The 13,925-nt window shown below is 60.9% G+C and overlaps 1 protein-coding gene across 1 annotated transcript; it reads right to left on the reverse strand.

Moving 5' to 3' along the window:
- Nucleotides 1–6,727: 6,727 nt before the first annotated feature.
- On the reverse strand, nt 6,728–9,563 carry CHLRE_03g143687v5 (uncharacterized protein). Its single transcript, XM_043060348.1, has one exon. It carries the CDS (start codon nt 9,511–9,513, stop codon nt 9,337–9,339), a length of 177 nt encoding a protein of 58 aa, XP_042925477.1. The 5' UTR covers nt 9,514–9,563; the 3' UTR covers nt 6,728–9,336.
- Nucleotides 9,564–13,925: the final 4,362 nt, after the last annotated feature.

Below are 13,925 nucleotides of genomic sequence, written 5' to 3' on the forward strand. Positions count from 1 at the left end.
ACGGTAGCAACACGTACAGACAGCTTCTCCAGCGCCAGGGGTTGCTGCATGCCAGGTATCCTCCAGCCAAGGCAAGGCATGATCAGCCAAACCACTGCCGACTCCGAGGGCGGGACGGGGCCCAACCCAGCCTGGAGCTGTTCCTGTACTGCACGTGCTGCTGCCAGCCAGGTCTCTGGTATGTACGCTGCAAGGCTATTTCAGGCCCTCGAGCGCCGGCTGCTCGTGTAGCTGCGTCTCTGGTGACATGCGCCACAGCCGAACTTATGTGTACAACATGTACCGGATATGGTCCTAGAGTGTAGGGACCCCGTATGGCCACCAATGTCCCGATGCCCGCCGCGTACCAGGGTGATCAAGTCTGGACGCTGACGCGGGGACAACCAATAATGAGCGATTCAACCACGGAGGCTGGCTGCTGCTGCTGGCGCGAGGCAGGCTGACGCAGTCTAACGTAGTGGGATGCTTACGTTTGGGAAGCGAAGGAACGGACAAGGCTAATGCTCGCGATGGGTTGGTTGACACAGTCTGATACACAGTCTGCTAGCTTGCGCTGTTGGCAACACAACCAGCGAGTCAGGGACTCGCTGGCCCGGCATACCCCCGCTGGGCCTGTGGCGGCTCCCATGCAGGACCGGGTTTGACACGCTGAGTCACACGCACTGAGTCACCCGACAGGCACCGGCAACAACCTACCGCTCAGCACAGCATACACAGCAGAGCCACCCCCGTGGGGGGGGGGGGTATGCAGCAGCGGCGAACCACAGACACGACATCACACGACACCGGGTCAAGGTGCTGCCGCACCCATTCCTCCCATGCCACACCCCCAGTCGCTCCCACTGGCCGTGTTGCGCGCCATGCTGCCGCTGCTGTCAGTGCTTGCACCAGGTCACCTACGGTGCGCAGGTGGCGACACGCTGCGAGGCATGTATGGTGCGCCTCAAGGCCAGGCCGTCGGGTGACGTCACCCTCAGGCAGGAGCGGATTGCCCCACAATGGTGCCCAAAGCTTCATAGATGCACTGCAAGTCGCCCGGCAGCTGGCATCCCATGGGTCGGACGTCAGGGCGGGCTGTGAGCATGGTCCATGGGCGCAGCGAGGGATGGTGCCGTTGTAGGCTGAGGGCCACAACGCGGCACAAGGGGTGGTGTTGCTCCGTGGGCGCGGCAGCTTCTGCCTGGACAAGTCAGGCCGCCCACAAGGCCCCACGGCCCCGTAGGTGTGCTCGGAGCGGCAGCATTCCGAAACCGCCCACTGCTCGCGCAGCAAGGCCTTCTAGCTGGTCAATTGTGTCACCGAGCATGCCAGCGTGCCCTGCATGCCACGTGAGCATGGAAAGGGCATAGCCGGATACCCCTGCCGCCCTCCCGAAGGCAGACAGTGGCAGGTGGGCGAGAACCTGCATACGCCGTTGAGCGTCCACTGCTTTGGTTGCCCAGTCCAGCTGAAGCTGCTCTGACGTATTGGAAATAGGCAGGTTCAGGGCTGTGGCTGTGGTGACCACCGCCAGTCCACAGATGCACTCCTGCCCCCCCTGCTGCCGGCGGCGGTTGCCACCTGCAGTCTCTGCTCCGGCCGGGGTCCCGCCCCCAATGCGCAGCAGCTGCACCTTTGATAGGTTGAGCCGTTGCCCTGAGGCGTGCTGGAAGGTGTGCATGGTGTCTGATAGGCCTTATGCAGGTCCGCCGGGATGCCGTCCCACCCGGGCGACTTGCCTGGCTGAGTCTGCTTGAGCGCCTTCTGCACATCCTCACATGTGACGGTGAGGCCACCCACTGTGGTGTCATCCTCGGTGGTCAGCTGACCCCCATGGTCCCGGACTGCCTGTAGCACAGCTGCGCGGGTGGCTACTGTCGTGGGCGGCTGGGCGCTGATTCCAGCAAAGAAGTCCGCAAGGCGCTGGGCTTTCTGGATCGGGTCTACAACTAGCGCACCATGGGCGGTCCGGAGCGCAGGCGGGCCAGCATTACTCCCGCTGGGACGGTCATGCGCCAGCACCCGGGTCAGGACTCGGCAAGGCCGTCCACCGCTGTGTAACCAGGCTACACGCGCCTTGTGTGCGGGGTGTGCGGCATCAGCCCTCGTCGCCGCCTGTACCTCACTAGCTGCATCCACCAGGGCCATCCGGGTCGCCTCCGTGGGATTGCTGTGGTGTGCGGCCTCTGCTGCTGCTACGGCGGCCTGCGCTGTCCGTGTCCGCTGCCCATGTTCGAGCCGCCAGATCTGGGCTACCGTACTCGGTTCAGCTGTACGACCTTCACCGACAGCCGCATTTTGAACAGCGGCCACCACGTGAGTAGGGCTTGCCGCTGGTCGTCCTCAGTTGGTGCGGTCCCGGCTTCCGCTTCCAGCCAGCCCTCCCAGCTGCTGCCAAAAGGTCGGGGTGCTGGTGGAAGAAAAGCCACATGCGGCGTCGGGCCCGGCCCTTCCCAGGGCCGGGGCTGGGTGCCGGGAGCAGGTCGATAAAGGCTGGCCGGTGGTCGGAGCTGGACACCAGGGCTATGTCTGCATGGCAGACGGCTGCTGCTGCTGCTGCTGCCGACACGTAGATCCGGCCTAGCCGGGACCCGCCCTTTACTGGTGTGCGGTATAAGTGCGAGTAGTGCCGGGCTGTAGGGTGGCGGTGCCGAAACATGTCCAGCATCTGTGCTTGGTCAGCCGCCCGCAGTAGCACCGCTAGGGGTGCATCGCCCGGCCGGCCCCCTTGCGTGCGGAGGGGAGGGAGGGAAGCAGGGGGGGGTCGCAAATACTAGCCCAAACTAAATCAAACCAAGCTAAGACGAGTGGAGCACAGGTAGAGACGTTAGTCGCAAGTGATAATACTTATGGGATGGGTTTGAGGCATCGTGGAGTAGCAGGGCAAGCAGCGCGGGCAGGGAGGTTTGAATTATTTTGTTAAGAGCTTTACGAGATCGCTTCACTGACGCTACTACAATACGATCAACTTACTTAGGGGCGGGATGGGGGGTTGAACTTCCTGGTCTTAACGGTGTAATAGCCTGGCGGTGTGCTGTCGTGGTCTGGATTGCAGGGCGTAACATCTACCTTCACATGGCTTCATAAGGGCCGTTTGCCCTGTGTGTCGAAGCCAGCATGGCCTCCTGCTGCTGAGCCGCGATGGGGTGATCATTGGGTGTGCCTGGCCAATGGGCAGCGGGGTGCCGGCTAGGCGGGCGGCCAGGTCATCTAAGAGGGCCTGGCGGTTTTTCTGACCTTGATAATACATGTGGGGTCGTCCACTGGTATGCGGGGTTCCCCCATATCCTTACTGCCTGGGGGAACAATCCCAGCTAGCACTCCCCGGACCCCGGGGAACTCCCCGGGGAGAACACCTTCACTGCTAGCTGGCAAAGTGGACATCTTACAACCTAACCCGATACAATACATATATTTATTTAATTTAGTGTATGCATATGGACAGGGTCCGGTGTGAATCCGGCCATACAGTATCACTTCATGTGTGTGCCATGTCCCCCCCCCCACACACACACACACACAACCACAAGGCTGATGTGGGAAGCAGACGGGAGTGTCAGTTATGAGGGACACACATTATTGAAGTGCAGGAAGCGCATTGCCACGCAGAGTACGGGCAGGCGGGCGGGTGACAGGGCAGGAGGGCGGGAGGGCGGGAGGGTGCGAGGGCGGGCGGGCGGGAGGGAGGGACGGAGGGACGGAGGGACGGAGGGACGGAGGGACGGAGGGACGGAGGGACGGAGGGACGGAGGGACGGAGGGACGGAGGGACGGAGGGACGGAGGGACGGAGGGACGGAGGGACGGAGGGACGGAGGGACGGAGGGACGGAGGGACGGAGGGACGGAGGGACGGAGGGACGGAGGGACGGAGGGACGGAGGGACGGGGGACGGAGGTACAGAGGGACGGAGGGACGGAGGGACGGAGGGACGGAGGGACGGAGGGACGGAGGGACAGAGGGACGGAGGGACGGAAGGACGGAGGGACGGAGGGACGGTGGGATGGAGGGCTGGCAGGGCGGAGGGACGAAGGGACGGAGGGACGGAGGGACGGGTGAGGGAGGGACGGAGGGAGGGAGGGACGGAGGGAGGGCGGGAGGGGACATGAAAAAGTCCAAGCAAGGGCTAATGTATTTACGTCCTGATAAACAAGATTGCACCCAGACCAGGCACCGACGATCATGGAAATACGTCGCCCCCATGCCCAGGACTCCCTGCTCCTCGTTACATGTACCGCGTACTGTGACCAGAGCTGGGTTGCAGCACGGTTGCTTCCCCCCGTTACCAGAACTGGTAGCGGGGGCGGGGCCCCGCTGTGTGGCCCGCTGGCGCCACCAGCTGCAGCCGCCGCTTCACCCAAACCCGCCGCTCGTGCGGGAGGGGTGGCCTGTGCTGTGCAGAGAGTGGCCCTGCAAGAGCTGCGGCTGGTTGCCCTGCCGGCACATGGTGTCCAGCACTGACATGCACCGTTTCATGCTCGCTCGCGCTACTTAACACTGTTGATTACCTCTAGTTAAAAACTTTTCTGATGCAAATCTTAAAACAAGCAAATGGCCCAAGCTGCACGAGTGGGTCAAGGCCCACCCCTCCAGCACGGTGGACTGGACCGCGGCCAAAAAACACCTGCGGCCGCAGTTCCCGGATATCCCTGTCGGTGCCTTCAAGCCTGGCGGTGCCGGCAGGACAAAGTATTCTAAGTGGAAGAGGTTGCAGGGGATCACGTGAAAGAGGTTGGTGGGGGCGTAGTGGGTCGTGCATGTTCAGTTAACTACGATTCGTACTGTGTTTGTGTGTGTGCAAGTTGCCACGGCTTAGCTGGTGAGAGGCCTTGGAGAGGGAGACACCTGCACGCATTTAGGCAGTGCTGCTGCTGGGCGTGCGTGGTTGTGGCGGAACAAGAGGCAGCGGAGGGAACGCAGCAGCACGAGGACCCCCCTGCACCACTAGAGATCGCCAAGGCTGAAGCGGTGACAGGGTTTTGGAGGAGGCTGTACGACTTCGCGGGGCTAGGGGTGCCGAGGAAGGGATGGCGCGAGGTTGGGCCGGCACATCCCCTGCTGGCGGTGCAAGGGGGCCGCATCAGGGTGCAGTGGGAAGAGTAGGAGGAAACTTTATGAGGCACGTGCTCAGACCCCCAACCGCTGAAACATAGCGGCAGTGTACCAGTGTGTTTACATGTGTGCGGTTGCGAGAGGGAGTGAGTGAGACTTCGGCTCTTAGGCAGTGGGAGTGTGGGCGCTTGTTTGGGTCCTTTGCGGCAGCTCGTGGGTGGTCAGCGGTGCAGCTCCAGTTGGTAGGGCTTAGTGCGGTGGCTTGTGTAGTGCTGGTCACGACGTGAGGCTGAGTGCCCGAGGCTGAAGCGAGGGGGGGGTGGGCAGCTGCTTATGAACTGTATTCCCTCTGCAGCGTAAGCACCTTGCTCAGCTTCTATGGCATAGGCCGGTCCTTATACACCACTGCACTGTAGGCACACCCCTAAACCCATCCTCACTACCGGTACTCACTAGCTTCCCACTCCCATTTGCCGCATCAGCAGTGTTCCGGGCTCGGTTACAGAAATAGCGGCAGCAACCCACCTCGCACTCTCCAAAAAGGAAAGGCAGACGGTGTGATCCACTTCATCTAAGATTGTGCTCGGTGCGTGCGTACCAGGTGTTTTTCAGCACCATTTGTATGGTGAAGCAGGGCTTGCATCTTCTAGAAGTTTTGCTTTCTCGCTGCGTGGGTCGGAGTAGTACTATCCCAATATCTTTATTTGCCTAAAATGTAATGAGTGAGTCCTGTCTACGCGCATGTGCTTACCCTGGCCGTGCCGCCGGATGGACCCGCCCTTTGACCTTATTTTACGATGGCCGGCGCCAGTGACAGTGTTCTGGGTAAGAGCTGTGTTAGTTTGCAGGAGTTTGCTGCCGCCGCATCTTATAAACCCCCACAAATTTGTTGGGGCCTCCGCCCCCAACCGGTACACGGTTTGTGTCAGGGGAGGGTTTGTGTCCGTGCCCAGGGCTTACATCTTCTAGTTTGTTTTCCTGAGGTAGTTGTGAGAAGGAAGGGGAAACACACAGCGCCTCACCGACACTCCAATCGCAGCACGAGCAAGCAGAAGGCCAGGGACCACTGCGGCACCAGCCACCAAATCCAAAGGGCACCCCTCCGGGGCAGACCAAGGGCAGACCGGGGCTCCAAATACAAGCGAAGCAGCCATCCAACTCACAGAACAGCGCAAGAAACAGACGCAGGAAACAGAGCCGGCAGAAAAAGGAAAGAAAGGAGAAACACGGAAACCCGTCACCCAAGCCCAACCACCGCGAGCACGGGAAGTACTGCAGGCGCACACACAACAGAGTATACGTGCCGGCCACACCCCACACCAACACATCGCAAAAGCACTAGCATCAGCTGCTCCTCCGCCCCTCCGGCGTGCTGTTGTCACTGCACACCATGCTTGTGCCCCGCACACACACCGCTGCATGGGCATTGCTGCCGCCTGCAATCTGCCTCCGCTGTTCTATGCACATGCCGCCCGGCCTTGTTTTTTCACCCTGCTCGCGTTACTGAGACCCTTCCTCGCAGTGCGTGCGGCTCACGGTGCGTGGACTTCGATGTGCCCTGCAGGTGCACGCCTTTCCGAATTTTCTAGCACTCCGCCCGCACGGCATTGTGTGTTGTCTGTGGCGTGTGACCTGGCCAGGCGACCCGGAGCGCGATGATTGCGCAACAGCATTTCAGCTTGCCACCAGCTCCACTGGGATCGAGAAATTTTCCGGAAACTCGTCAGCACACCCCCGGGGACAATGCGCAAGCCTCGCTGTCAAGTTAGCGGCCAGGTTCGCCGCGCAGTGCTCGTATCTTGTAGATGCCCTCAGGCACCTGGCATCTACACATGCGTAGATGACCCTGACCGCGGCATCTACACTTAAGCCCCAAGCCCCCCAAAAGGTCTACGCTTCCCCCATTTTTGCGCCAAAACCGGCCAAAACCGTCTACACTGCGTAGATGCGTGGCACCCAAACCCAAAAATTTTTCTCCGCCTTCGGCGGATTTTGGGCAGATTTCTACAGTGTAGATGGAAGATACGAGCACTGGGTTCGCGGCCGGTCACCGCCAGCGAGTCCCACAGTATGTAGGCTTCAAGCGCAAGGGGGCTGGCCCACTGAAACAGGGTGCTGCTAGGAATAGCTGCGTGTTTTTCGTGCGCGCAGGGTGTCTCGTTCTGAGAAATTGGACCCCCAGCCTCAGGCGCTCATCAGCCTCATGTTGTGGTCAGCACTACTACACTGTGTCTTGTAATAATGACCCTCCTCATAGCTGCAACACTAGCCCTACTGACGTACTGGACTGTGCTCTTGTAGTGTAGACAGAAAATGGACGCACCTGGTCCGGGCACTGGGATGGCAGGGCACTTTTGGTGCACCCCACCAACAATGGCAAGCAATCAACTGCTACCTCAATCATGCCTTAAACGTGACCGTTGATGAACCCGCCTGCACCAGATACACCAGCCAGCCACTGCCCACACGGCCGCTCGACACACAGAGCAGACACGCCGGCAGCAAGAGCACACGCCTCAAATCAGCCACCCGCGTTGTCAGAGCAATGCACCAACACGACAGACAACGAGGCAATCGCTCCTGTCTTGTCCATGCAAGCAACAACCTCCTTTAGAAACGCCTCTTCACACCCCCCACTATACACTCCCGGGTGTGTCAGCTCCTTCACCATGATTCCCCGGCCTCGGTGCCTACATGGGCAACATACCTAATCGCCAACAGTATAGACTACGGCCTTCTTAACCACTGTCTCAAAGTCACCACCTGCTCCCCCCTGCCAGCTGTCCCCCACGTACAGCTAACGGCATGCTCCTTCCCCGGCGGCCTAACCCAACACGAAGCACTCAACGCCATCCCCTCTGAATCCCGCCACATCGGCTTTATCCTTATCCACGGCGGCCACGCCCGAACCGTGAAACACGCAAACAGCCGTTGGTGGTTGCACGACTCAAACAAACCACGCGCAATTCCCCTCACGAACGCCGACATGGTGCAACCTGAATACTACCGGTGGACGGACCTAGGACGCGGCCTCGCCCTAACCCTCACCTACCAACGACACCCCGAAATATCCACCGACTTCAACATCCGGGATATCCCGACAATCAAGCCCCCCACCACCCGCATCACCCTCTCACACGAGGGCATCCGCCTCACCCCTGTTCGCACCACCACCAGCACCCGCCCACAGGCAGGCACCAAACGCAAACACGACCCAGATGGCCACACCGTTGGGCAACCCACTGCAACTAGAACCCACCCTTTGCCCGCAGCCCTTCCACATAACCCCTCCACTACCCCCGCCGCTGCCCCCAATGCTGCCCCCGCTACCACACCACCCCCCGGCCCACCTACCAATGCTAACCTTGGTCCCGCCACACAGACCAACACAACCATACTCGCCATGCCCAAACCAGCGGGCCCCACAAAACGCCCCGCCAGGCGTACACCCAACCCCCTGCCAAAACTACGCAAGCTCAGCACATGCGCCTCCAGTGCACCACCGCCAGCCAAGAAGCCCCAACAGATCACCATAGCAATGGCGCACAAGAGGAAACACGCAGCCACACTCCAAAACACACCCAATGAACCCGTAACCGGCCAAGCCCAGACCAGCCCCTCCCCACTCCCTGACGGGCGTATCTCTGTCCTCACCCTAAACACCAGGGAACTGTTGAGCCCCCATGAAAGCATCCTCCACACGGTCACCACACACACCCTGGACATGCTCTTCCTCACAGAAACCAAAATTCCCACCCGCCTCCACTACAGCATGGGCAGCGCGAACAAGGGCCTCTCCTCGCACTACCAAACCTACACCAGCAACGCACCCTACAGCCCACGAGAGGGAACCCGCCCACATGCTGGCGTCATGGTCGGTGTCACCCACCGCTTTGGCCACCCGTCTGGCACCACGAACATGAATGCACACAACACAGACGCACGCTTGGCAGGCCACGTCTGCCACATACGCATTGCACCACCCCAGAGCACGCCAGTACACGCCATCGGCATATACGCCCCCAGCGACGACACCACCCGCGCTGCAATCTACAAATACTGCACCGACCAAGCCGCCAAAACGACAGCCGCTAAAGAGCATCTCCTTATGGGAGGTGACTGGAACGCAGTGCTGTTCCCCTCCGACCGCAGCACGGGCCAGCTGAACGCTTCGGACCGCGCCCACATTGCCTTCACCGCCTCTGCGGGCCTGCACCCACTCACACCGCCCACACACGAACACCCCCGGCCCCACACATACCTACAAGACCAAGCCACGGCACCGCACATGAGCGCATTGACAACCTACTAGTAAGCCACCACACACACGCCATCATCACTACAACACGAGGTGGACTGGAAACGGTGCATGAATGCGGTGATGCCCTCGACCACCGTGCCCTCCTTTCCAGCGTCCCCCTCGCTGCCCTCCGCCTCTACCCCCTTCCCCACGGCACCTGCCGCCCCCTTCCAACCCTGACGCATGGGTAAACTACCATCCACCAACCAAAGACCAACGCGAGAAAGCGCGCATCAAGATGGAGGAAACAATTGGACAAGAGATCGCCGACCTACTGAACACGCTACACCCCGCACACCTCGCCATCACCAATAAGCTATACCCTGCTGGCCTCACCCCCGCCCAAGCTGAACGGAACACCCCAAGCCCTGCGGAGTTCCGTGCCCTTCCCGAAGTTAGTGCTGCCGACACCACGTCCATCAGCAACACACTCGAATTCATCCTCCAAACGTGCCTGGGCGTTCTCAAAACCTACTGCGACAAGAAACCGCCGCGTGCCAGCACTACAAGCCCACGACACCACACGTCCAAAACCGTGACGCGCCTCCTGACTGCCACCCGCACGCTCAAAGAACGACTCACGGCCGCCCTTACCGTCACAAACGCAGCGGGCGCCACCCCACCCACCACCTCGCCTCACCCCACCCCCACGCCCCCGCCCAACACCACCAGTCGCACACCTGCCCCGACCCCCGCAGAAGCGGACACACCCACCGCCATCAGGAGTCAACTACTCAACGCACGCACCCTCCTCCGTGCCGCAAAAAAGGAAGCAAGAAAACTCAATACCAAACGCGCAGCCCGCGCCTTCCGACGACTGGTTGCAACACAGCCAAAGCGCGCACACCAAAAGATCTTCGATGAGACGGACCAGCCACGTGGAACGCCCGCCCTCACTGACCCCACCACCAAAGAAGTCCACACCAAGCCCGAAAAAATCCTGAACAGCATCCACCAGCACTTCACCGCCCAACCCCTACCCATCAACGCCCCCCGCACACGACAATACAACATACCCGACAGCGAGAAACAGTACCCCTGGCGCCGGCCCGACGCACCCGACCGCATGCCGGCCCTATCTAAGCCAACCGACGCGCCCGCCACCCTACTGCCAGGCATTGCTGACAGCACCACGTTCTTTGGTTGCATCAACCACCTGTCTTGCCGCAAGCAAGGCCCCGGGACCCGACGGAATACCCAACGAACGGAATACTCCAGACAATACCCCTCAGCCTACAAACAGCCATACACCAACTCATGACCCTCATGTGGGTGAAAGCGCACATCCCTACACACTGGACACAGTCTGACACTGTCCTCCTGCCCAAAAAAGGAGACCCCCTGCTGATACAGAACAAGCGGCCCGTCGCGCTGGCGAACACCCTCTACAAGCTGTATACCTTCCTCATCACCGTAAACGCCGCCCTGTTTAGCGAACAAGCCCACATCTTCACGGAGTCGCAAGAAGGCTTTCTCAGAGGCCGAAATACCGAACGGCGGATCCATAACCTGCCCCACGCAATAGAAGACGCCGCCACCACCGAACGCGACCTCCTCCTACTGTATATAGACTTCACCTCCGCATTCAACACGATAGATAGGCAAGGCAGCCACCAGCGTGCGCACTGTACACGGCACCACACCCCCCATCCCTATCCAACGCGGCACGGTACAGGGCGATGTCCTGTCACCGCTACTGTTCATCATTTTTATCGAAGCGTTGCTCCGGTGGCTCCATGTTGGCGGGCGCAGATACCAATACGGATGCCTCACCAAAGCCGAAAACGATAAACACAACCTCAGCTCAGGCGCCTTCGCCGACGACCTGGTCACAGCCACAACCCAAATCTCTAACCTACGAACAGCGCTCCTATCTTACGAAGGCAGGGGCGGCGTCAGTGGCCGAATTCCTTAAAATGGCTTCGTTCAGTTGACGAAACAGGCTGCCGCCGCTTCGTTCACCCCCAAACTTTTTCCGGGGGCTCCGCCCCCGACCCGCACGATGTCGACACCGACACGACACGCCCACTCCTCCCCTGCTTCCCGCCGACCCAACCTCACTCTCCCGCCGTCAACACCCATAGATACAGCCCTTGAGCCTTCTTACCATATGCCACGCAGGTTTCGGCCGTGGAGTAGCCGCTGGAACCTGCTGGAACCCCCCTGTCCTTGGCCAAAAGTGGCCCTGTCCTTGGTCCAAAATAACAACAACAACAACAACAACAAAGAGGCCCTTAGATCCACATGCCCCCGCGCGCCCCCAAGGGGAGGCGGTGGGATGAGGGGCGGGGGAGAAGGAGGAGAAGGGAGCAACTAAGGAAGCATCTCATTTCTTTCCCGCAGGGGGGCCAGCCCCCCTGCACCCCCCGGAAATGGACAGGGGGGCGGCGCCCCCCTGTCGACCCCCCTGGTATGCAGCGCAAAGGATCTGTGATGATGATGGGGATGGGTGTGGCAGGTAGGGATTATTACCCGCCCCCCTCGCGGCCCGTCGCTTCTCTTTGACAGTGGCGCCCCCCTGTCGGACCCCCCGAGGTGAAATGGTGGCTAGGGTATGGGTGAGAGGGGGGCCTAATACATGCATCGGCATGCGGAACGTTTGGATGAGAGGAAGGCGAGGACGCAGGCTGGAACTGCATTGCTGGCGGGATGGTTGCAAACAATTGTTGCACGGACATGAACTGGACTCCACCCGCACGTGCTGTGTGGCACAGTTACAGCATGCGTGGAGCGCATATTGCTTGCTTGGATGCAGCTGGGTTGTGCCTATGTTGCGCTGCGAGGGGTTGCACTGGAGCCAGGCGCACTAAGCAGGGGCACCTGTTCACAAATGATAGCATCATGCATTCGCGCTGGCTTGTGCATAGAGTGAGCACCCGTGTTAGATAGTGGGAGGGCGTGGAACTGCTGGTTTTGCTCGGCTGTTGAGCCAACTGCACAACTACACTTGCACATGACAGCGCGCATGGTGCACGAGGCAGCTGCATATCATTGCAATGGTTTTCATGATCATACAATTTAAGCATCGACATAAGAACAGTGCATAGGAGCTGGCCGAGGAACTGCACCCAACTTGGCGGCTGGGCAGTCAGTTGACCGGCAGCAGTTGCACACATGTGTGGCCTTTCACTGGCGCATGTCTGCCGCTGTTCACTTGCAGTCCAACACCAAGAATAACAAAACAAACACAAGCGCAGTGCATCGCATCGGACCCGGCGCTGGCGAGGTAGCTGCAACACACTCATGCTGCATGCAGCAGTCGGTGGGCGTTTGTGGAACTAAAGTGGGCCGATGCGGCGGCAGTTGGGCACATGTGGGTTTTCATTCGCGCGCGCCTGCCACCCGCGCTGCATGCGCAATTTGGTTGCGATGCTGCAGGCGCAGCCCAGCTGGATCGGTCGCGGCAGCCTCGCGCGGCTGGGCAGCAGGCGGGGCAAGGCGACTGCTGCCCCGAGCGGTTTCCGGCCGGTTTTGCAACGGCGCGCGGCTAGTAATGGTGTAGCAAGTATTATAAGCAATGTATAAAATGTATAAACATGTAATGATACACGTTCTGACACTTCACAGCTGATGCCACCACCAGCGACAAGCACTAGCGCTCATCATGGGGGCGGCCGGCACAGAGCCCGGCCAAGCCGCCAGCCCGGCGCGCGGCGGCGGCCCCCGGCGGCGCCCATTTGTAGGGGGCGGCAGCGCGCGGCTCCCGCGGCCCGGCGGGCGCGGGATGGGCGCGCGCCGTGCTAGCTGGCGCCGCGCGGAGCCGGCGCCCGGATCCAGGGAGCCGGCGGCTGGATCGCGGCGGTTGGGCGGGCTCTCGCGCTGGGGCGCGCGGCGCGCGCGCGGGGCAGCGCCAGGGCCTAGAAGAGCGTGCTGGCTTCCAGGCGGCCTGGCCAGGCGCGCGACCAGGCGCGCGGCGGCGGCGCCATCCGAAAGTAACCCAAAAAATCTAACAGGGCATATAAGAGCGGGGGCAACAACAACAACAACAACAAAGAGGCCCTTAGATCCACATGCCCCCGCGCGCCCCCAAGGGGAGGCGGTGGGATGAGGGGCGGGGGAGAAGGAGGAGAAGGGAGCAACTAAGGAAGCATCTCATTTCGTTCCCGCAGGGGGGCCAGCCCCCCTGCCCCCCGGAAATGGACAGGGGGGCGGCGCCCCCCTGTCGACCCCCCTACCTGGTATGCAGCGCAAAGGATCTGTGAAGATGATAGGGGTGGGGGTGGCGGGTAGGGATTATTACCCGCCCTCCTCGCGGCCCGTCGCTTCTCTTTGACAGGGGGGCGGCGCCCCCCTGTCGGACCCCCCGAGGTGAAATGGTGGCTAGGGTATGGGTGAGAGGGGAGCCTAATACATGCACCGGCGGACCATGCGGAACCGGCGGACCATGCGGAACGTTTGGGTGGGAGGAAGGCGAGGACGCAGGCTGGAACTGCATTGCTGGCGGGATGGTTGCAAACAATTGTTGCACGGACATGAACTGGACTCCACCCGCACGTGCTGTGTGGCACAGTTACAGCATGCGTGGAGCGCATATTGCTTGCTTGGATGCAGCTGGCTGGGTTGTGCCTCTGTTGCGCTGCGAGGGGTTGCACTGGAG

This window comes from Chlamydomonas reinhardtii, chromosome 3, assembly GCF_000002595.2.
Source record: "Chlamydomonas reinhardtii strain CC-503 cw92 mt+ chromosome 3, whole genome shotgun sequence".
Taxonomy (NCBI): Eukaryota; Viridiplantae; Chlorophyta; class Chlorophyceae; order Chlamydomonadales; family Chlamydomonadaceae; genus Chlamydomonas; species Chlamydomonas reinhardtii.